The sequence below is a fragment of the Bos indicus genome, chromosome X (genome assembly GCF_029378745.1).
Source record: "Bos indicus isolate NIAB-ARS_2022 breed Sahiwal x Tharparkar chromosome X, NIAB-ARS_B.indTharparkar_mat_pri_1.0, whole genome shotgun sequence".
In the NCBI taxonomy this organism is placed as follows: domain Eukaryota; kingdom Metazoa; phylum Chordata; class Mammalia; order Artiodactyla; family Bovidae; genus Bos; species Bos indicus.
This window is the reverse complement of record NC_091789.1, coordinates 133,517,925-133,541,219: the sequence shown is the minus strand read 5'-3', so window position 1 is coordinate 133,541,219 and position 23,295 is coordinate 133,517,925. Positions and strand designations below refer to the sequence as shown.

The window sequence follows — 23,295 nt, the reverse complement described above, 5'->3', positions numbered from 1 at the left end:
AAAGGCTTTAGTGGGGGAACTGGGATAAATGAGTCTGTGAAATTCCAAAGATTGTAAACCACCTCGAGAGAAAGGACTCAGGCCTGGAGAGGTGGAGAGTGCCACGATAGGTCATTGGGAAGCTAAATAAAGATCTTCTGACTTGAAACTAGGGCTTGTTGTTCACTGACACCTCACCCTTAGCTTGTCACCACCAGATCCAATTCCCTTCAAATGGGCCCCCCAAGCTTACTCCACAAGAGCTCATCACTTTTGTCACTGAATGAACCAAAGGCAGTGGGAGGCAGAGTGGGCTGAGGTTCCCAGCCTACGCCTTCCCAAGAGTCCATGACTAGAAGGAGTTTGAGAACTCAGCTTTCCTCCTTCATAAAGCATTTGTCCAGAATGCTTTTAGTATGACAAAGGGGTACTTGAGCATGGTTTTCTGGCAAGTTGTGTATCCTTCTGGATATTTACAAGTCAAATGGAAGCCAGACAGGGCTCTGCCAGTCCATGAATCCACAGCCAGTGGGTGGAAGGGCCATCACAGGCCAAGTAAATGCCATGTGCAATCTGAGCGCTGACCGTCACTTGCTCCCTTCTTACCTGAACATTCAGTCGCAGCGCAGAGGCCTCAGTGGGCACACTGTGTATGTAACAGAGGTTACTATATTGTCTCTTTGCTGTGATATAGACTACTTTGAACCTATGGGGTATCCCTTTGCATTTATATTCTTAAAGCTGAAAATGGTCCCAGCATGTAGTGAAAGCAGAGGCGGTGAAGCAGCTGGGCTGAACGAAGAGTGCCAGGCCCTGTCCAGAGAGGGAGGGGAGGGCATAAAGCCCCGGCACACAGGTGGACTTCTGGGGCTGGCTACAAGTCCACACAGCAAGCGGACATTGTGACCCCCTTGCAGCCAAGACCCATCTGAAGGATGCTTGCTGCACACCCAAATGTTCCCCTCTCTCATCTGACCAGTCACTCACTCTTCCTTGGGGCAGGCTGATGGCTGTGGGTGGCTCGGGCAGGAGGGTACTGTTCGTTCTCTGTTTTAGAATAATTCACACTCCCAAATACCTTGCTCCTGGGAGGTTATGCACTGGTTATCATCGTCACCCCCACTTGGCTTTGTTTAACCTCCACCTGTGTCTCTAGAGTATTCACGAAGCTTTTCCTACTAGCACTGTGAATGTTTACTGCTTTCATGCTTATCAGATGTCACGAGGTCAAAGGAGTCTGTGGCACCCATCAAAGCACAAACCTAACAATGCGACAGACTGCCAAAGGCCAGGGTTGCCCTGTGAGGGGGCCAAGCTGGGGGAAGTGAGCACCTCAGTTTTGGTCTGGACTGATGTTTCTAACGGTGAAGATCTGGCAGTGGAACATCTGGGATCAGAGTTGTAGAAGTGCCGAGAAGGACAAGGCCTGCCATCAGCCTGTCTTCTCTAAGATTGGCTGTGAGTCCTAAGAATCTTAGATGTGAGGTCGGGAACCAGGGGAAGAGGTAATACAGGGGGTACCCAGACAGAGAGCCTTTTATGAGCCAAGGCTAAGTCCAGAAGCACGGCATGGAAACCAAAACTGGTCAGAGGGACTGACTAGGTTCAAGACCCACCAATTAGAAGTTCAATCTGTTTCCCTTCCTTGGTATAAAGTGTTCGATCCTAAGTACAATCTCTTTTGCTTTTGTCGTCACACTTGCTTCCCAAATTATCCTGATATGACTTGAAGTTTAATCCTCACTGGTGTCCCCGGATAGGAGCAGAGCTCCGCACATGCAGACCCCACAGCCTCATGTGCAGAGTTGACGGTGACACAGCAGGTATCACATCTTCCTTTCCTCTGTACAGGTCATGCTGGCCACTGTCCTGATCCCAAAGGTCACGTCTGAAGGTCACTGGTAAAGGGACACTGCCTGTCAGAGTGAGCTGGGGCTCTTGAATAAGCTTAGAGATGTGGCTTGCTCACACACAAGTTCAGCCAGGAGACCTTCTGGAACACTCCAAATGTCACTTACGGGGTTCTCTAAGGCAGGCAGGATACAGTATATGTTGTCCTATTAAACCCGAGAAATTGCTCAATGACCTGAAATGCTGCAAGATCCAGTTACTGGACTGGGAGCTCCAAAGGGGGAAATTAAAAATATGAAGGGGAACAAAAAAGAACACAAAAATCAACAGCCCAAAGCTTGGGGACCTAACTCTTCCCCTAAGATCTGTCCAAGAAACCCAAAGAGATGGTTTCTTATGGTAAAAGGCAGAAATTTCAAGTAAGTTAAAATTTTCATCACTTGTTTACAGAGACTTGGGGTCACATTGACAAAAACTTTGTGTTACTGGTCACTATTAAACTGCTTTAAACTATATATAGTCTTCAGCTTTACCACACAAATTTCTAACTTAGCATTGATTAAATTTCATGTTTGTTGTCCTTTTATTTAATGTCCATTTAAACACTGGGTATTAAGTCTTTGGAGAGTAACTAGTCTCAAATATAACACTGTTGTGTATGAAAATTAAATGCAAATTATATTATTTTTTTATAGGGCAAGGAGAAAGAGAATGAGTGTCTTCTCAAAGGTCATGGCAACTTCCTTGGTCCATGTTTAGGTGAATAACTTAAATATATTTAATTTTTGGTATCTAAATGCACCAGGTGCCAAAAGCTCTGAAACCATTTTCACATGACGTTTTATAAAGAATCCCAAGAAGCAAGATGAGCTATTCCAGGACCACAAGGCTGCATTCAACTGAGGGGACACTGTCCTTGGCCCAGCTGTTCCCAACTCACCACCTGGCTTTCTCAACTGTGGCGCTACTGACCCTGGCACCAGATTGGTCTTTGCTGTGGGGGTTGCCCTGTGCATTGCAGAATGTTTAACAGCATCCCTGGTCTCCACCCACTAGATGCCAGTAGCATCCCACTCCCACCGTGTTGTAACAAGCAAAACTGTCTCCAGACATCGCCAAATGTCTCCTGGGGAGAATGGCTGAGAACTGCTGATACAGACCAACTTCATACACAGGAAAATTTGGGCTCTATGGGTCAGGGGGAACTAGGTTCAAATCCAAATCTGCTATTTACCAGGCAGTTAACCTTTCCCAAGTCACTTGACTTTCTTTAGTCCCTGTCCCTTCCTTGTAAAACAAGACATTACACCTCCCTCACAGGGTTGATGATGATGAAAAATATATAAAATATACCAAGCATTTAGTAGGTACCCAGCGACTATTAACTCCTTTTCTCCTCTCCTTTGCTCACTCCCATTGCTATGAGTTCACCACTATAATCTCAGGATGACAGCAGAGGGAGATGAAGAGAGCGAGCATACACTCTTCATTGCCCTGGAGGAATGATTCTAATACCAGGACGTTATACACACAGCTATTTTACTTGGAAGAAACTATCACAAATTGTACCTCAAAGAAGAATCAAAAAGATTATAAAGGCATGTTCTACTATAAAAGATTCTGAGAAAGCACTCCTAGGCTTTCCAAACACTTTGTGACGATTCTATCACATACCTGTATTTATGCCAATGCCCGAGTGGGCCCCAATTTAAGAAAACTGTGGGTCTGCTGAAAAAATACAGGGGGAATCAGCTTCCTCAAGGGAACAGGGGATGGCGTCCATGTAAAGAGGCCAAAGTGGGAAAAGTATGATGAGATTTGAATAGAATGGAAAACAAGAGTCAAAACAAAGAAGTCAAGCAACTGAAGAGGAATGAGAAAGGCTTTTTTTGAAGTCAGTTAATTGCAACTAGATGGCTTAGTTCCCAGGCTGCTTCACACCTGGAGGCCCGTTGCTATGTGCTTTAGTGGGAGAGGAACAGAAAATCTCCGTAGCATTGAAGTGTAACAAGAAATCCCACCATGCCATGGGAACTACAACATACTGCATAATAAAAGTAAATGTTATGGCACTTGACTTTGCGGCCTATAATCTCCCACTCAATCGGAACAGAGATTCTTCCATCAGCAAGAGAAAACTGGACAATTTAATTTTCCTTTCTATTCATGCACAGGCCTGTTTGGAGCTCATCCATGTATTCCTATTATGCTACTTGAAATATGGCCACATAGTTTGATACAAACAATATCTCAAACTGACATCAGCAAGTCAGCTTTGGACCAACTGATTTCATTCCCAATTATCTTGGGCAGACAGATGCTGGTAGCTGCCCACACGAGACCTGAAAAAGCCACCTTCTCTAATTTAATATTATAATAATTTAAAATTATAGCTTTATTAAGAGGAAACACAGATTCATTTATAGCTACCAACAATGATTTCTAATGGGTTTTAAGGCTGTATTCTGTGATTTCACTGCGGCCCACATTTGGACAGCTTCAATTGTCTGAATCACTAACAAAACATTCTGGTACAGATAATTTCCTTCTTGATTCAAAGCAATGAACAGATGCTACAAAAGCAGATATACAAAAGCAGCCCGGAAGAGACCCAGCCCCTCGGCAATGTCCTAATCTTGACAGACCCACCTGCAAAGAACGTTTCTGGATTTGGACCTAAGACACTGCTTAAAATCCTCTCCTCCATTGGCCCTGGTGATGCTGTAAGAGCCCACTTTTCCCTTAGGTGTGGGCTTTGCACCAGGTTTAGTCCTCAGTTCTAGGTCCTTCTTTGTCTTTTCTCATGGTAAGGATTTTACTTATTTTCCTGACTATCACTTTTAAGCAAACAACATGAAAAATTAGCATCTCTGCCTTTCAGCAGCTCATCAAGTGATTTTACATAATTCTGGAAGACAAGGTGAAGAAGCTGAGAGAGACAGTAGTAGTCTTTACAGAGAAAGCAAGTTGAAGCTCAGAGAGTTGGTGTAAATTACAGAAGGTCACCAAGCCAGGAAGCAGCACAATCAACACTCAATCCCAGGTCCTCAGGTGCCCAGCCCTGCCTTCTCATCTCCTGGAAGGTTCTAATCTCCACTGCAATCCCTGCCCACCTCTCTGGCCTCAGCCTCCACCTTCAATCCACATGGAGCACCGATGCGGGATGTCTGACCACATCTCAATGTCAACATGCTTAAATTCATCATGTTTACCCCAAACCAGTTTCTCCTCTGGATATGTTTATTTCAATCCAAGTCACTCCCCCACCTCAGTCAGTCCCCCAACCCTAAAAACCCTCAGAGCTAATAAATCAGTCTCTCCTCCTCCCCACTCCCAAATCTGATCTGCTCTTGAGGACCAATGATCATTCTCTCTCATTGCTGCTCTACAACTATCCCCCTTCTTTCCAATCCTCCTGTGAGCAGCTGGCCTCTGGCTCTCTCTCACTACCTCTCAGGTGAACTATCAACAAACCTGACTCCCTGACACCCATCTACCCTTCATCTGATGGGTTCCACAAAGCTCCACCAGTTATTATCTCAATTTTTAGACTTGATCATGTCACTTCAGTGTCAACCACCCATGGCTCCCACTGCCTATAGAAAAAATGACAAATCCATCCCTCCCAAATTCAGAGCAGCCCTGACTTCCATTTCTGGGTTAGCACCTTGCTCTGTGCCAGGCTGACCGATGCCCAGGATCAGCACTCCCCATGTGACTTTCCTGCCTGCTTCTGCCTTGACTGAAGCGAATTTAACTTCCAGATTCAGGTCAGTCTGTCCCACTTTGCAGAGCCTGCCCTGACATCCTGGACATCATGGAGCAGCTCCAACTCTGATCAGTATTACTTTCTAACACTTAGTTAGCATAGTCAGTGTGACACTTCCCATTTGCTGTCTTGGGGGCCACAACAGACCCAAAGCCCCTGGAAAGTGGGGCCTGTGTACAAGGACCCTGGCATCTGTTGAAATCTTGCACTTGAAGAGTAGATACTCAAGTATTTAGTGGTTGTTGACAAGGCTGCCAATCATTATTTCTGGCAATGCAAATAATATATACATTAAATTATTAGCTTGAGGAATTAGTCTTCTGGGATTAATGTCTTCTTGGAAAAATGAGAGTGAACCAAACATCAGCATCTCTTTCTGGGCTCCCTGATCCATACACAGTATGAAAAGCTTGCATAGGCCAAGCCCCCTCTATCAACGCCCCAGTATTTCCGAACTACATCATCAGACTGAAAATCCTAGGATTCTTATTTTTGCGACAGCCACCTTAGCCATCTCCAGACCCAAAGGAAACAAGGCTTAAAGGCCAATGCCCTTCACAGCAGGGCATAGCCCTGTGCATCCTGGATGTGGGTAACACCTCCTTTCCTGGGGGCTCCCCATGGGACCCTCATTGCCACTTTGCCAATGGGCCAGCCGGCCTTAGCATGGGGCCCAAAGGCTGAACCATAGCAGTGAAACCAGGACTTAATCACGCTCATTCTGATGATTCCTTCTCGTTCACAGCCAATGGCCGCTCTGCTCTTTTCTGCCCTTTAACCAGGTCCAAAGCTGTAGCAGGCCAGTGTTGCTATTATTGTTGCATCAGCCCAAGCTGTCAAAAGCTCCTGGTCACACTTCCTGACCAGGCTTCTCAAAGGCTATGAGAGGATGTAAAAGAGTTTCTGAAACCAGGGCAAGTACTTGTGGTGTTTATGGTCACAACAACGTATCGTACTCCCAGGCTGTCATAAGACCGGACCAGACTGCAGGTCAGCAGTTGCAAAGATGCAACTCGATTAGTAGGTTCAGAATAAAACAGCACCCCAAAAAGAGTAACCCCAGGTGATGAGACTGCTCATGATAGGCGCCCCAGTACCTCTTACAAGGCCTGCTAACTGTCAGCCATTTGTTTCTAAATTGAGCAGCCGATGCAAATCATGCTAGAACCTTCCACTTCAAATCAACCCCTGATAGTGGTTGCCAGAGCTTAGGGAAGGGAAGCGGGGCGGGAGATGTGCTTAGTATTAATAGTTATAAAAAGGCCACAATGAGGGATCCTAGCGGTGATAGAAACGTTCTGCATCTTGACTCTGGTGGTGGATATACAAACCTACACGTGTGACCTAAGCGCAGAGAACTAAACACACACGAGCACTGCTACAACTGAAGAGCCCCATGGGCTGTATCGATGTCAATATCCCGCTGTGACCGTGCACTCTAGTTTCATAAGATGTCACCACTGGAAGACACTGGGCAAAGGGTATGTGGATCTCTCTTCATTGTTTCTTATAATTGTGTGTGAACCTCTATTTCAAAATAAAAAATTTCACTTATAAAAGGCTAATTCCAAAATGTATCCTTCTGGCCATTATGGATACAAATAAAGATGTAAAGATGAAACTAATGTAGTCCCTGAACCCAGACTTCTTCAAAGGGCTATCACCCAAACAGCATGCACTTGACTGCACTCCACCCACGCACACCCCCGCTTCAAGCCCTCGGACTTGTCTACCCACAGGCTCCAGGTACCTTCCCATTTGCCACATGGTGGGATCTTGACCTTAGGAAAACTCATGTTCCAAACTAAGTGGCAATTACTCCACCAAAGCTCATTTTTAACACAAAGTAAAAACACTTAGTGCTGTGTCTACAGTGAATTCTGCCACACGGCATGTCCACCCATTCACCTTTTTACACTAAATACATAAATCGCTGGAAAATATGAATATAAATGCTAATGTCCACTTCTCCAAAAGGTTTATCCATCATTTCTTTTCATTAGACCTCGCAAGGAATTTCTCCGAAGGTCAGGGAGAGTAAAAATCCCAGGCATTCTGCTTTAATGTGGAAACCATCCTCACATCCCTTCCTTAGAAAACTGCAACATCAAAACTGACCAAGGGCTGTTAGCTTCACATTTAAATGGTTGAGTTAGCTGACAGCAGGCCACTGGAAGGGGCAAACCACGCTCTGCAGCTCCTTTCAAGTTTTGCAAAGAGAACGAAGAATGCTCTCCTTACTCACCAATGTCATTGCTGCGATCTGAGAGGTCCTTGTCCAGCATGCCAGGTATCGAGCTGCCCACCAAGTCGATCTTGGCACCGTCACCCCTACATTAAAGACACAAGTCTTTTAATAATCATTTTGTCAGCTTTCTTGCACACAATTTAAGGGGTATGCTGCGCCTGGGGTGGGTCGCACTGTTTCCTGGGAGGGGAACAATGGGAGCCGACAAGCTGTCCAACCACGTGGGCCTTGGTGCAAACCAGCCGATACACTGAAAGCCCTCCTCTCCCACACACATTTTCAAAGATGGCTATTTTAATAACGAATGTTCAGCAAGGCACCTTCAGCCACAAATCCTCCTGCTGGCCCACAGGGTGCGACGCAGGGCCCGCTCCTGCCCCATGGCCAAATAAGCACCAGCGAACGATAACCGGGAGCTTCCCTTTTAAGGAGACAGGAATTTAGCCAGTGCCACTTGTCAAAGGTCGGCTACTTTTAACCTTGAGAAAAAGGGTTTCTGGCCTGGAGCTGAGGCATCAGCCAGGCTGTTGACAGGCACAAGGTGTCAAGTTGAGATCTGGCAGCCTGATGGCTGGCGCTAGGGTGGGGGCCCGTAAAATGAGACAGCTGTTGGGTGGGTGCCCCCAGGCCCGTTGGGACACAAGAGACTTTCCTCTGTATGTGGGCTAGGAGCAGCCCGTTGGGAGGATGTGGACAGGCCTCCAAGATGATGAGAGAAACAGGCCACTCATGCACAGGCAGAAGATTCCTCCAAGTCCCCCCAAAATGGGCAGTTCTGGGGACCCTTTCAGGGACATGAGCCACAAACTAGATTATCCAAGGTCTGTGATGGCAAGTGAAACAGGCAGATCTTTGCTCTTAAAGCAAGAGACTTTGGTCACAACCCCTGTGGTCACCATGTAGCCAAACTACACAGGTAACAGATTCACTCCAGGAGCATTTGTCAAATACCCACCACACTGATGGCTATTGAGTAATGAGAGATACTTGGTAATGAGAGGGCCAAGCCAGGTGGCACCCACTCTGGGGGGGTGTTTCATGGTCTAAATGGGGGAAAGAGACAGACAGAGAGCCCCAAGCACACATGGCATAGGCTGAGTAAGATACAGGGGCATCTCAGTCTTCAGGGAATCAAGAACTGGGTCAGGACAGATACCTGTGGGCAGGCCATAGGCACACAGAGAAGGTGGCCTTATAGTTGGGCCTTGGAGGAAAAGGGAGAAAGGACATGACAGAGCAAGGGCCCAAGGCATCTGGGAGGGAGGCATCTGGCCAGGGAGTCTCAGGGCTGAAGTCTGAGGTCCCCAGAGAGCAGTGAAAGGACAAAGGTTGGCAAAGGTCAGTTGGCAAAGGTCAATGGTGCTGGGCTGAGTTCCATGGGGTTTGGTGTGTCCTGGAGGCAATGGGGATAGAAGAAAGCTGAAGCTGGCAACCCATGAACCTGGAGGTAAGAGGCAGACTTCTGGGTTCCTCACTCAAGAAGAGGTGATGCGGGTGGCATTCAGTGTGACACGCATATCCTTGTGACAGTGGAGAAGGCCCAGGAGAAAGAGGTCAGATTCCCTCAGCTCCCAGATGAACAAGACTGACTCTCAACCTCAAGAGCCCTTGCCAGAAGATGAGCAGAGGTGAGAACTCCACGGGACCAGGGCTAGGCTAGATGGCTTGGTCCCCACCAAGAGGAAAGACAACTTGAGGACTGTGTGAGAGCAGGAGACTGCCTTGCCTCAACCCTCAAGGTTGTGGGACCCCTGGGCCGAGTTTCCACAGGTAACCCCCCCCACACACACACACATCCCCTGGCTACTGAAGCCCAGGTCCCACAAGCACACTCGCCTGGACAGACGCTGAGCCAACTGGAGTGGCAGGATTGAGGACTTTTATTTCAAAACACTTTACTGGCAGGGCTCCTGCATCTGCTAATTTGAATGTGACCTTCTGAATGAAATGTTTTAGAAATACATTTCTTCTCTTAGTAAGAAAGCACTTTCATTTTTAAAAATTCTTGAGGGTTCTTAATCTTGTTACTTGGTAGCTATGGAGCTGGAATGATTTGGGGCTGTCATCTTCCCGATTCCCGGACTAAACTCAAGTCGTGCTCACAGCCAGCCAACTCTGTCCTTTGGGAACACACCAAGGACTAAAACTTACGAGAACACATGTTCTGTCCGGGGAAAGACGTCACTCAGGCAAGGAAGGTCCAGTTAATTCCACTAGCCTTTTTTTCTTTTGGCCAAAGGGGAAGATGATTGGAGGTGACACTGCAGAGACGGTCAGGGCAAAGGTGGGGGTATTGGAGGTGCAGGTGGGGGGAGGAACTTTGTACATCAGTGAACCACGTGTATGTCAGAACAACTCAGCTGTTTCTGAACACGTGGCTTATTCGTGCATTTTGGGAACTGTGAATCTTGTAGCTACCATTTCCCTCTTTGGTCTGACACATGGAAGCTTCCAGTCCAACATGAGCCTCTCCCGAGGGGCCGTGGAACACTCTATGTGCATTACTGTGCTCATCTGATCTTGGGCTGTATTATCTGCCCTTATTTCCACTTTACTGTCACCCTTTTAACTATTTTATTCTTTTATATGCATTTTCGAAAGTTACCTCCAAGCCTTTTGGGACCAGGGCAGGGTAAAAAGTAGTAATTTTTCAGAATGGGGTATATATTCATAGCATTTGAAACATTCATCTGGGGGTCTATGCTAAAGAGATAGTCTGAAATACACAAATGGGTTCTGTGGATCAAGATGTTTCTCACAGCATTATCTATAAAATAGGAAAACTGAAAAGAACTGGAATTTCTCATAAATAGGGGAACAGTTGAAAAACTATGATATTTGATGGACTTTGATATAACCATTAAAACGATATGTATTAAGTAGTTCATGACAACAGGGACAAATGCTTATGTTACAATGTCAACTAAAAAACACGAGTTAAAATTGACATACACCTTACTTCACAGCCACCCACATGCCCTTCTGATATATTAGGAAGAGGGATTTTTTATTTTAAGGCTAGAAGAACATGTATTTAGAATGGCTATTCCTGGGGATTCTGATGGGTGATTTCTAGCACCAGCCCAGCACCTAGTACATGGCAGGAACTCAAAAATACTTGTGGAATGAATGAACATTTGCCTTTTTTTCATGAAATGGGAATGCATTATGTATTTATAAGAATCACACTTTTCCCCAAAAGACATAAAGTTGTACAACATTCAGTATGATCACACCTATGTAAAAGCGATAGAAAACAAACCGAGTCATACATAGGAAAAAGATGGGCAAGAAACAGTTTGAAATGTTAATAGCAGTTGTCTCCAGGATAAGCCTATAGGTGAATTTTTCCTTCCTTTGAAAGTTCACTCTTTTTTTTTTTTTAAAGTTCACTTTCAATAAAAGATGCATACAATTCAGGCAGCTTCTGTTCACTCCCATTTCTCCCCAGTAGTATCATCTAGGTAAAAGACAAGACTGCCTGGCCCCTACCTACAAACTCTCCTTTAAGGATCTCCGGGATCCAGGGGCCTCTGTGATCCCCTGTGACCACACCTGGAACTCACCTGGGAACCAGCTGTGGCAGGGGTGGGTGGGTAGTAGAGTTAGAAAGCCTCCACTGACAGGGCCAGGTGATGAGACGCGTCCGCCCAAAGAAATAGGAAACAGCCCCCGTGAATGACCCCTCCCCAGATTCTAAAGTGCCTGCCATATTCTGACAGGAAGGAGACTGGGACACCGCCATCTCTAAATGAGCTCTGATCCCTCATGCTAAGAGCAGACACAGGCTTTCAGCTGAAATTATCTTCTACACAGGGCCAGAAGCAAGCCTATTTTGAAAACACAGTAGGTGCAGTTTAAAAAAGGTGCTGATCCTTCCAAGTAGGGAAGCTGCAGCTGGTGTTTTGACAGTGTTCAGACTGTGGGTGTGGAAGCGTTTTACAATGTCTATTTGTAAATGCCTTTCACTGTATTTATAGATGCTTACAACAAAGCTAATGAATTTCAGTTCTGAAAAATAGCAGAATTTCTGAAATTCTCCAAAGCACATGTTTGGAGCGGCTGACACCCAATGAGGCTGCAGCCCTCCATGGTCCCCGTTCTCCTCCAGTCTGCCCAACACATGGGCACCATTTTGGCAAAAAGGATGTTACTAAATTCAACAAAAGAGGAAAGAGCTCATCCTTTTGTAGTTTACTAGCTCCCGTGAGGATTATTTTTTATGGTGAGTTTCTATGCCCATGGCTGTTAAATAAAAGGAGAAAATAGAAGAAAGCAGGCATATCCCCACATAGCCAACAATGTCGGAATGTGACCCTCACTCAACTCTGATTTTTAAACCAAAATAATGTTATTTTTCTTGTATTTCTTCAGCGGATTTGATTATGGACACTTAAAACACGTGACTTGGGTAGGCAACTAGCAACCAAGAGTCTCCATGCTTTGCTGGCCAGGGACCTGAAATCGCAGGGAATGGGCTGACCAGCCCAAGGACATCCGGCAGGATTAAGTGTAACCCACAATCCCAGAGAACTAACAGCAGTACCACACTTGAGTGGCTGCCTACCATGAACCTGGCATGAAGATGAGATCCTTCCATGTAAGATTCAACTGCCCCAACTGTCCCTTGAAGAATCTCCTCTGTGTGGCAGACAGAGAGCTGCACCACCCAGAGCCCCATTCTGTGAAGTGGGTCCCCCCGCCTCCCCACTGCTAGGAGAGGTGCCGGCCCCTCCAGGGACCACCTCAGCTGCAGGGAGCCTCCTTTGGCCTTTCGAGGGTAGCCCACGCTTCATGGTATAAAAGTCTCAGCCATTTCAGAGGGAGTTTTGGGGGAGAATGGATACATGTATACGTATGGCTGAGTCCCTTTGCTTTTCACCTGAAACTCACAACATTGTTAGTCGCCTAGACCCTAATACAAAATGCTTCTGTTGTTAAAAAATTAACTTAAAAAAAAGTCTCAGTCATTTCAACTGAACATCAACAAGTCAGAGGGGTTGTTTTAGTCCCAGAGCTCCATGGACTTGGCCGAAGCTTTGGTAAGGCAGCATCACAACTTTTCTCCCTCTGCCCAACATGGCTTCCTTCTCTCTCCCCACAGGCACTGACCCCTACACGTATCTTGCATTCTAAACACTGCCACAGAGGCTGCTTTCCAGAGAAGCCCACCTGGGCGGCCCTTCTTTTCATTATATAGAGCAGGAAACTCAGGTTCAGTGAGAGGAAGCCACTTGCCGACAAAAGGTTATAAAACTAGCAGAGTGGTGGCATCTGGATTTGAACCTACTAACTCTGACTCTGGAGCGCAAGCTCTTGACTACTTCTCAGAGCTGCCTCACTCAGCCTGCTGGTCCTGGAGACTATGTGGCAGGGTGGAGGCCTGGCCACCTGTGTCACTGCAGCTCACTGCTGGCTGGGGACATTGCCTTTGCTCCCCGAGATAAAAAGTGCTAATAATAAACAAAAATCACATACCTGAACCCAGAGGGGCCTGCTCTTCCCCCTCAGATCCGAGACGTGAGACGGGGCACATGAACAGTTGGAAATGTGGAAGACTCACCATGCGCATCCCCTGAGAACATGAGCTCAGCCAGTGGCCTGGCCCAATTTAGCCCAAGTTGGGACAGTTAAGCCAAGACACGTGGCCTGGAAAAGATGCTGAAGTGCACAGGAGGCAAGGAAACAAGTATGATAAATAAATGAATGAACAGCAGCACTAACAGCAGCAGCTAAAATCCACCCAAAGACCCCACAACCCTTCTAGAGGAGAGTGGGGATGAAGGGAAACAGTGAGTCTACTTATTCCTACCAAGCAAAAGACTCCAAGTCCAGACAATGAATCTTTTTGTCAGTCTCCCCTCTGGACCCTCAGCAGGATCTATTACTATCATGTAAATGCTTGGGTTTTAACTGTCTAAAAATTGTTACAGGGGGAAAAAAAGCTGGGAGAGAATGGAAAGAAAAAAGAACCAGAAAATCCTTGTCCCTTGTTCTCAGAAAATCACTGAGGGGCACCTTCAATCTTTGATTTTCCCCCCAGCTTTCATCCTGCCTGGGTTGTTGTTCAGTTGCTCAGTCATGCCCGACTCTTTGCGACCCCATGGACTGCAGCGTGTCAGACTTCCCTGTCCTTCACTGTCTCTCGGAGTTTGCTCAAACTCATGTCCATTGAATCAGTGATGGATCCTGCCTGGGAGTCTACCCACTTACAGAGATGACAGATGGCAGATGGGAAGTTGCTAGAGAAACGACTGCAGATTCTCTCTCTTCTCTCTTGCTCCAACCCCGCAACCTTGTTTTATCAGCCCCTTCTGATGCAAAATCACCCTATCTTACTCCTCACCTCCTTCATCTTGGTCCAATTATGCACTGAGGATGCGAGGTCAGAGGAAGTGAATGCTCTCCCCTGCTTTCCAGGCTGCCTTATTATAACATCTCAGACTTAGGCTCTGATTATGAAAACTGAGTAGAGATTACCCAGCTCAAGCCCCCATTTTCTTATGGACAAGGGAGCTGTGCTCCAAGGCCGGGAGCTATGAGCCCAAGATCATGCAGTTAATTGATGGCCACATTGAAACTCGATAGAAGCTTCTTAACACCCAGCCCTATCTTTGCCCACCACCCTTGGGGCAGTGATAATCAAAATGCACATGTTTGATGCTTCTAGAGCTATTTCTCTCACAAAAAAAGCAGTGATAATGGCCCTTCCTGGGCCCGTCCTGCCTGGGGAGGTTGAATCTTTCCTTCAGAAAAGGACAAAATGGTGGCAGCAGTGAGGCCAGGGGTGCAGGAAGTGGGGACCAGAGTGGTTTTCCTGTCAGCTCTCCCCTTGCACTGTGTCCCTGTTTGGATGAGCACAGAGAGGCTTGGCTATTTATAGTTGGTGAAGACACTTTGGAAGATGATGGGACACTGCCCGCTCAATTCTCCCCCACATTTCTGTTCTCTGTGCAGACTCTGCAAGTGTGTGTAGAAACAGGCCTCCGTCCAGAGCCCATCCAGGGCATGACGAGCCCCATATCCCCTGAGGCCAAAGAACAATGACACCCACAGCCCTCATCTGCAGACCCACAGCCGGGTATCTCAGAGGGGCAAGGGGCTTTTCAGATGCCTGGAGGAGGGAGTTCTCATCATCAAGCAACTCTGAGAAGAGTCTGGGGGTGGGTGTCACTTGGAGGAAGAGTGTTCAAAGAAACAGCCCATGGGAAAAGCATCACAGGAACCACGTAGTACTGTGCCCATGCAGGGTGCCACTATCTGCTGCTGATTCCTTGCCTGTCTCTGGCCATCACTGGCAGGAAAATCAATGTGGCTCAGTCTGAACTAAGGCTAAACCACACTACTGCCGGATCTTGCTGCAGGGAATAAAATTCATTCTTTGTGAGGGTAGAAAGATGTATGGAGAGAGTTATACATACAAATGAAATGAGGCCAGCAAATACTGCACAGACATTTCTACACGATGACCAGGTGTTTCTCTAGTATCCTGTAGGATTCTTGTGCTCCATACATCACCCGCCCTCCCTCGGGCCCCAGCCTTCCCTCTGCTTCTACTCCCTGGAGACCCCTTGTTGTGCAGTTTTGAGGGTGTCCCTATTTCCCCATTCCCTCAGGGCTACCAAGCCTGATCTGCTTATCACCATATGGCAACCCCTCTCCCAGTAAGGTTACCCACTGAGCTCTCTCAGCGAGGAAAAAAGATAGACTGAGGGCCTCACAACCACTAGCTGAGGAGCCAGGTGCCCTGGGGGTAGTGATGGAAATGGAGACTCAGGAGGTGCCTACCGTACTCAAAGCCACAGGGTAAAGAAGCAGAGGGGTGGACTTCTGACCCTGGTGGGGCTGGCTCCAAAGCCCAGGGAGCAATGGGTGAGCAAGAAGGTCTGGCCTGGTTACGAGAGTTAACTGCCACCCAGAAGGCCTGCTCGAGGGGAGGCACTTGATACATTTCTGAAATGAATGAATGACACACACACACTCCTCTCTTATCACTGAGTTCATGTCTAGCACCCATTTTTCATCTTTTCCCCATAGCTGAGTTTCTCACAAGACAAGTCTACATGTGCTCGGTTGCCCACCTGTTATTTCTTCAACTCAACCTGAGTTAGTACAGAATCAGCTTGACTGGGATCACCAAGGGCCAACTAGTGACCAAAGACCACGAGTGCCTTTCAGTCTCCCTGGCTCTCACTTTGGTGGCAGTTTTCATAGTGGGTGTGGGAAACCAATGGCAGCAGCAGCCCCAGGAGCTTGCTAGACATTCAAATTCTCAGGCCTGAACCCAGATCTCCTAAATTAGAAGCTTGGGGAGCAGCGACCTGCATTTTAACAAGCCTGCAGGTGATGGAGACACACATTCAAGTGTGAGACCCACTGGCCTGTAGCCAGTTCACCCTCCCTTCTCCTAGCTTCCATGGCCACACCGCCCACCCACCCTTTCCCACGGCTCCTCATCCTTCCTCCACCCTATAAGTAACAATTTTCCCCACTGCTGTCTGTACCCACTGCTCCTATTCTCTGTAATCTCCTGGAGTGATTATAGCCATTTCATGCCTGTAACTACCATCTACGAGCCAGTGACACCTACCTCTGTAATTTCTAGCCAAGATCTCTCCTGAATTCTCCAAAGACATATCTTGGTCCTGACTTGTAGAGAAGAAGGGAAACACTCAAGCATCACATGCCGTATCCCTAGGAATCTCTGAAAAGACGTTTAGAATACTCAAGCAATCCAAACTCAAAATGGTGGCCTGGCCACCTGGGTGCACATTCTACATGCCTGCTTAGGGAACGTTTGGGTACACTCTGGCTCCCTTTATTTCCCTCTTTTTTTAAAAAATTAAATGATTGATTATCTTAGAGCTAATAAGAGCAAAGGTCTTTTTTTTTTTTTAATGCTTTCTTTTGGTGGGTGCAGGGACCACACAAGTCATAGAACCACTAGACCAGCTTACTTTGGGCTAATTTGTATCCCAAGGGGCTTGAAGCAGCCTGGATGCCTGCATAAATCTAAAGAAAAATTAATTTCTGTGTGGGCAAGTTGGTCTCCAGAGAGACATCTGCCCTTCCCTAAGTACTTAGTGGATATTTGGCATATAAATGTTTACTTAATCTTTGCCTCAAGCTAAAATGTCTCAGGACTCAACAGTCACTAATCTCCCGGGGTTTCTCTGATATTCAGAGATCCCTCTTCATTATGAGGGAAAAATGTACAACTCCACGGTCCCTCACACCTGTTCCCTGTTCCAGGAGACTCCACACAGCCTTCAGCCTTCCATGAGAAAGGCACCTGGTGTATTTAAGACCATTTCCAAGAAGCACAGGTCTGGGAAACCACCAGGCCTCATGCCCACAGCCTGGTATCCAAGACCTGACTGCCAGTATTCTCACTCAGATTCCTCCTCTGACACAGGCTTCCACATCTGAAGCCAGGGGACAGTGCCTTTTGCGGTGCTTGAGCCACAGTAACCAACTCCAGCCACCTAAAAACTTCTTGACTTAATGGCCTGCTACCACTCTGACTACTGAAACTTTCTCATGACTGACTGTCATCAACTCCCAGAATGCACTGACATCCACCTCGGAGGATACTGGCTTTGAGAACATCAGCCTCATCTCACTTCAGCTCTTGCCATCTTCCTGAGCCTGTGACAGCCATATAGGCAATCCATTCCCCTCCTCCTTCCCCTGGTCCCTTCAGCACTTACAACCTTCATTCACCCTCAGCCACCCACATTCAGGGCCCTTCCCTCTGTGGATATGTCCATCTTCAGACCCCCTCCACCTCTGAAGTTGTGAACACCAATCTCCTCTTTCTGACCAGCATCTCTAGTACCTCTGACCATCAACTTTCTCCACTTCCAGCTCCCACTCCATCCCTGCTCATCTCACAGACTCCTACTTCTTTTGGCTTTACTTCTTTTCCCTCCATCCCAGAGCCCCTATCACTCAAGTTCCGTCCCCCCAGCCCCCCATTCCCTATGCTGCCCCAGACAACCAGCATAGCTCCCTGGCAACGCAGACTAAAGGTCTTACTCCCACTTGCCTGTTCTTTGGGAAGAAAATGATGGGTTATTACAACTTGGGGTGTCCATGTTGGGGAAGATTAACAAAGCTGTTCTGGTCTATCCAGCCTGCATCTACCTCTTTCCCTCTGGGGTTTATTTTCTTTTGAAGGCACACACCTGCTCTGCTGCTCAGGTTCTGGCTCACTGCCTCCCACTGCAACAGACTCCTAGAGCTCAGGACAGCCTGCTTCTTTCCAGCTTTTCCTTGGATTTTCCTTTTTTTTTTTTCCTTTTGGTCCCTTCTCTCAAGTTCAAGACCTCTTCTCATGGGGGTTTCTGACCCTATCTTTATTAAATCGACACTACACATTGTGAGATGTACAACATCACATGTTCATTTGTGTGTATACAACACACATACAAAAAGGTTTAGGTATACTCTGTCATTTGAAATACCTTGATGATCAAATATCAAAAAAGTAAGTAGGCTCTTTTCAAGTATGAAGATAGATGTAGGCAGAAGGCTCTTTGGATGACTGCCTTAGTTACATGGTGGGCTGGATGAGACTAGCAGACACTGTTTTCACGCTGTGAGATAATAACTGACACATCCCCAAAGCACAGACTTCCAAACAAAGAGGCACTTAGGACCCAGGGGGATCTCCTGTCATCATTCGATTTGTAAATTAACTCTGTTATTGACTTTTTTTGAAACAGTCTCTTTTTTCTGTTACATTTCTACCTACATTTACTGTTTAGAAGTATGTTAATGGAAGGCTGCTACTTGCTCAGACGGACTCCAAATCACGCTGGTGTCCCAGTTCCCTTAGATAAGATTCCTGAAGCCCGTGATCTGGTACACAGACGTCCTTCAATCCATTCCTGTTAAGTGAATGCATCTAAAGACGACTCCAATACAGTATACTAACGCATATATATGGAATTTAGAAAGATGGTAACAATAACCCAGTGTACGAGACAGCAAAAGAGACACTGATGTATAGAACAGTCTTATGGACTCTGTGGGAGAGGGAGAGGGTGGGGAGATTTGGGAGAATGGCATTGAACCATGTAAAATATCATGTATGAAACGAGTTGCCAGTCCAGGTTCAATGCACGATACTGGATGCTTGGGGCTAGTGCACTGGGACAACCCAGAGGGATGGTATGGGGAGGGAGAAGGGAGGAGGGTTCAGGATGGGGAACACATGTATACCTGTGGCAGATTCATTTTGATATTTGGCAAAACTAATACAATTTTGTAAAGTTTAAAAATAAAATAAAATTGTAGTTGGGAAAAAAAATTAAAAAAAAAAAATAAAGACGACTCCTTTCTTACCGAACTTATATATTCCTTTTTCTAAAAGGTGCTAGTTCCTGTTTAAATAGAAGGAAATTGATCTCTTCTGGAAGCCACATTTGGCGGCGAGCTTTCTGGCAGGTGAGAAGAAGCTAAGCCCAGACACTGCAGCTGGAGTGGCAGGCAACGCCTCATGTCTCACTTCAGTAAGAACAGCAAATGGTGATTGTGCATCCATGTGTTCACCCAGCCGTCCATCCATCCGCCCGTCCACCCATCCCGTCAGGTAAATCCCGGCGAGGATTTGGGTTTGCACAGCAGACAATACCTTCTCTGGAGGACCACCAACACAAAACTACTTGACATGAACATCCCTGAGTCAACTCATTTGGCAGAGCAAAACAAGTTCATAAACCAGTATGGGTTGGTTGTCTAACATAACTGCTTAGCAAAAAATATGAAGCATGTGAGATACTGAGAAACAGTGAGCTTTTCTTCAATCTTCTTAAATTTTGTTATGTTGAAATCCATGGCATGCAAGGTGACCTGGAACATCAGACATGACTGCTAGGGAGCTTGTACAGGAGAGCCAAAGTGAACAAAATGAAAGCACTGGCACCTCCCCCCCTTTTCAGAACCAGGGCATTCAACAAGTGTATTAAATGAGCCACTACCATATGCTCAGCCCTGTAAAGCATGTGGAGATGACAAAACACACTCCTGATCCGCTTTAAATCTGGGGAAGGAGTCCGGGGGTGTGAACATCCCAAGTGGCAGAGCAGGGGGCCCTGCACCAGGCTCCACATGGGGTGTCAGGCGTTTCAAGGAGAGAGCAACTGTGAGGGATGAGGGAAGGCTTCCAGAAGAGGGGCATGCTAACTGGACAGCTGGGGAGCACTAACGGGTGCAGGAGAGGCAGACAGGGAAGGGAGGAGGTGCCACCAAAAACCCAGGGGAATGCAGACCAGAGGTTCTCACAACGTGGATGTGGGCTGGCAGTGTCAGCATCACCAGGGAGCTTGTTAGAGATGTCAATTCCCAGACCTCCCCTAGACCAACCGCATCTGTGGGGTGGCATCCAGCAATGTGTGCAAATGAGTTCTCCAGGTGACCCTGATGCACACTCAAGTTTGAGAACCACCGAGTGGGAGTGGGCACTGTTCTCCCTCCAACTGGCTGAGCAAGGGGCCAGAGCAGGTACCAGCTCCTCCTTGTCCAGCTCTGTCACTTCCTGGGGCTGGCAGGAAGGAAGCCTGGAGCTTGCCTCCTGCTCCCTCTTTTCTGTAAACCAGTGCCCTGGGGGTTTGGGAGGTCGGGGACTGCCCACTCATCCTCTCTCAGGCTGCTCAGACGTCACACATGAGGTCGACAACAGCTATGCTTCCCACCGGCCTCTGTCTAAACCCCTCTCATGCATCTTCCTCAGTGGCTCGTCCTTCTGACCCACAACTGGATGCTGCAAGAGCTGGGGGGAAGGGAAGAGCTAAGCAGAGGTGGCGGGGAAGTGGGGCCTCTGTGAGTCCAGAGGACTGGTAGTTATCATTCAGGCCCACTTTCTCTGGAGGTCTAATCGATGGCCCACAAGGCCCACACCTATCTCCTAACAAGACAGTTGAGAGCAACCTTCGAAAGCGCAGAAGCTACTGGAATTGCACTTCTCTTCAGATCAGATCATTAGAGAGATTGGCAGGAGTATTCTGGAAATCGTTATTGACTTCACTGAAACGCCTGTGGTCCCTGGAAGGCTGTAAGAATTTGGCAGAGCGTGGCTTCTGTTCTCCTTTCACCACCACAAAGTGATGTACGACCTCTGCTGGTCCACCCTCCCTGAGTGTGGAGCACATATTCTCTTCAGAAGCACTTAATGTTCACATACATACCCCTTTCCTTCTGAAGTGTGAGCCCTGGGCCAACCACGCTACTGATGCGGCCCTTGTTCAGGTCACTGTGGCTGTCAAGTGGCCTCGTGGTGTGCATGTCAGTCGGCAGAAGAGGACACAGCATGTAGGAGCCTGACCAACTCAACAGTGGCCCTGGTCCCATTAGTTTCCCCCCAGGACATCATAGGGGGCAGTTGTTTCACTGGATCTTGGGGGACACCTGCCAAATGCCATGGGTGAGCCAGCCGCTCCTCCAATGGGCTCACACACCTGAGATAATCATGTATTGTGTGTATTTTACCATGGTTGAACCTTTTTTCTAAAATGTAAAGTGAGCTATTTTTGTTCCAGTTTGATACACAATCATAAATATGACAATGCAAGTGAAACTGATTTATAGCCCTAGGGCTACATACTTGGGAATTATATCCTTCCATCCTTTCAGATGCATTCCATGATCCCCGCAATCTACAGACAGGGGGAGTGAGAGGTGAGGGGCAGTGACCTGCTGAGGCTGCCCTCTTCCCATGACATAGGCCCGGAAGCCTGCCTGACCTCAGCACAAGGGCACCGAAGCCCCACGAGATTCTCCACGTGCAAACTTAGCTCACAAGAACAAAAATTCGGTGAGTGACCATGTGTTGACAGGTCCACATAAAGAACTCTAAGCCACCGACTTGCTCCAGTATATCACATCAACACGTAGAATGTGCAAGTAACTGTAGAAAGTTCCAGCAATGAACTTGTGGAGAGAATGCAACACTCCCTTGTTCCTTGTGGTAGGCATCTCGGGTCTGGAAGGCACAATGTCCAACTCTAATCCTATCATATCACTAACAGTCAGCAGCAGAACACATTTGAGTTTTGCCAGGCCCATGTCAGAACTCATGCCTGAATGAAGCATGCCCCTTGCCTTTGAGGGTCTCACAGTCCACAGACATGGACACTAAGGCAATCTTTGCCAGACTACGTCCTGGGGCCCACAATATGGCTGTGCAGCCAAGGGCAGGGGGAACCTGGGATTGCGGAGGGAGGCGCCACAGAGCAGGGAGAGGCTCAGGGATGGAGCAGCCAGTGAGAGGACCTCCAGGGGTGAAGGCAGGCCACCTCTAGCACTTCTGGTCTGAAGAGCAGCTGGCCTTGCTCTAAGGGTGCATAGGGAATTCCCACACGTGAGCAGGGCCAAGATGCCAGGACCTGGATTCTCATCTGTAATCCTGAAACCCAGGCTGTGCCTCCCAGCCTCGCTCCCACTTCTTCCCAAGCAGAGGAGCAAGGACCCAAGTGGCCGGAGTCCAGTGTCCTCTGGTTGCCCCACCCCACTCCCACCCTCGGCATCAAGAGCAGCGCAGTACCTGGTGTGGGTCAGGGGACCCACGGGCCGCTCTGGCCTCCTCGGGGGTAGCGCGCCTGGTCTGCTGAGAGAATTGGTCTTGGGCGGCCGTGGCTTTTTGGGTGGTATGGCAGGAACAGAAGGCTTCTGTAAATCCAGTTTTGGCTCTCTCTCTGGTCTTTCTTTAAGGAAGCATAAGGAAGACAGAGAGAACTCATGTAAGGGACAGTACCGAAGACTGTGTGCTTCTTGCTTAAAACAAAACAAAACAAAACACTGATGCTGTTTGCCAAGGTGAGGATGGAAGCAAAGAGCATCATCTGTTCTTGGTCAAGTTAGAAAAAGTCCTAGAGAATCACAGGCCACTGCTCGCCTTTACTCATGCTGGTCCCTCTGGCCGAGGGTCCTTCCAGTCCCTGCCCAGCCTTGGAAAACTCCCACTCACACTTCACTGGGCCTACTCACATTTTCCCAGACTGCAATGTCACACCATCATGTTCCTTTCTCAACAGCTGGACCCACCCTCAGAGGCACACTTTCCTACTACTCCCTTTCCTGAGCCATGAAGGACAGCCCTTTATAAACAAGCTCCACTTGAATACTTTGTGGGTGTCTGTATGCTTGGCCCAGCCGGTAGGCGGTCAGCCCCCAAGGGCATCTGTCTAGGACCTGCATGGGGCCTGGCACTGAACATGCGCCTGGTAAATGGCTGATGGGTTTGGTCAATGACCAGCGGGACCTGTAGGCTGTGGGGAAGAAAAAAGCCTGTCTCCTCCCAGGTCAGCCTGTGTAGAGTGCCAGGAACCAATAACAAGGGAGCATTTCAGAAAACAACAACTGAGTCTGGATTCTCTCTGTGCACAGTTTCACCTTGGAAGTTAAACTGGGACTTCACAGGTAATCAGTTGCTGAGGGTTTAGGGCTT

General features: G+C 47.6%; 1 protein-coding gene across 14 annotated transcripts in view; it reads right to left on the bottom strand.

Moving 5' to 3' along the window:
• SH3KBP1 (SH3 domain containing kinase binding protein 1) overlaps nt 1–23,295 on the bottom strand; it is a 331,727-nt gene that overhangs the window by 25,297 nt on the left and 283,135 nt on the right. For all 14 annotated transcript variants that reach the window (XM_070785423.1, XM_070785428.1, XM_070785422.1 and 11 more), the window contains 2 exons: nt 22,393–22,552; nt 7,845–7,930 (listed from right to left, as the gene is read on the bottom strand). In XM_070785423.1, coding sequence (XP_070641524.1) covers nt 7,845–7,930; nt 22,393–22,552 — 246 coding nt within the window. The remainder of the gene's footprint in view (nt 1–7,844; nt 7,931–22,392; nt 22,553–23,295) is intronic.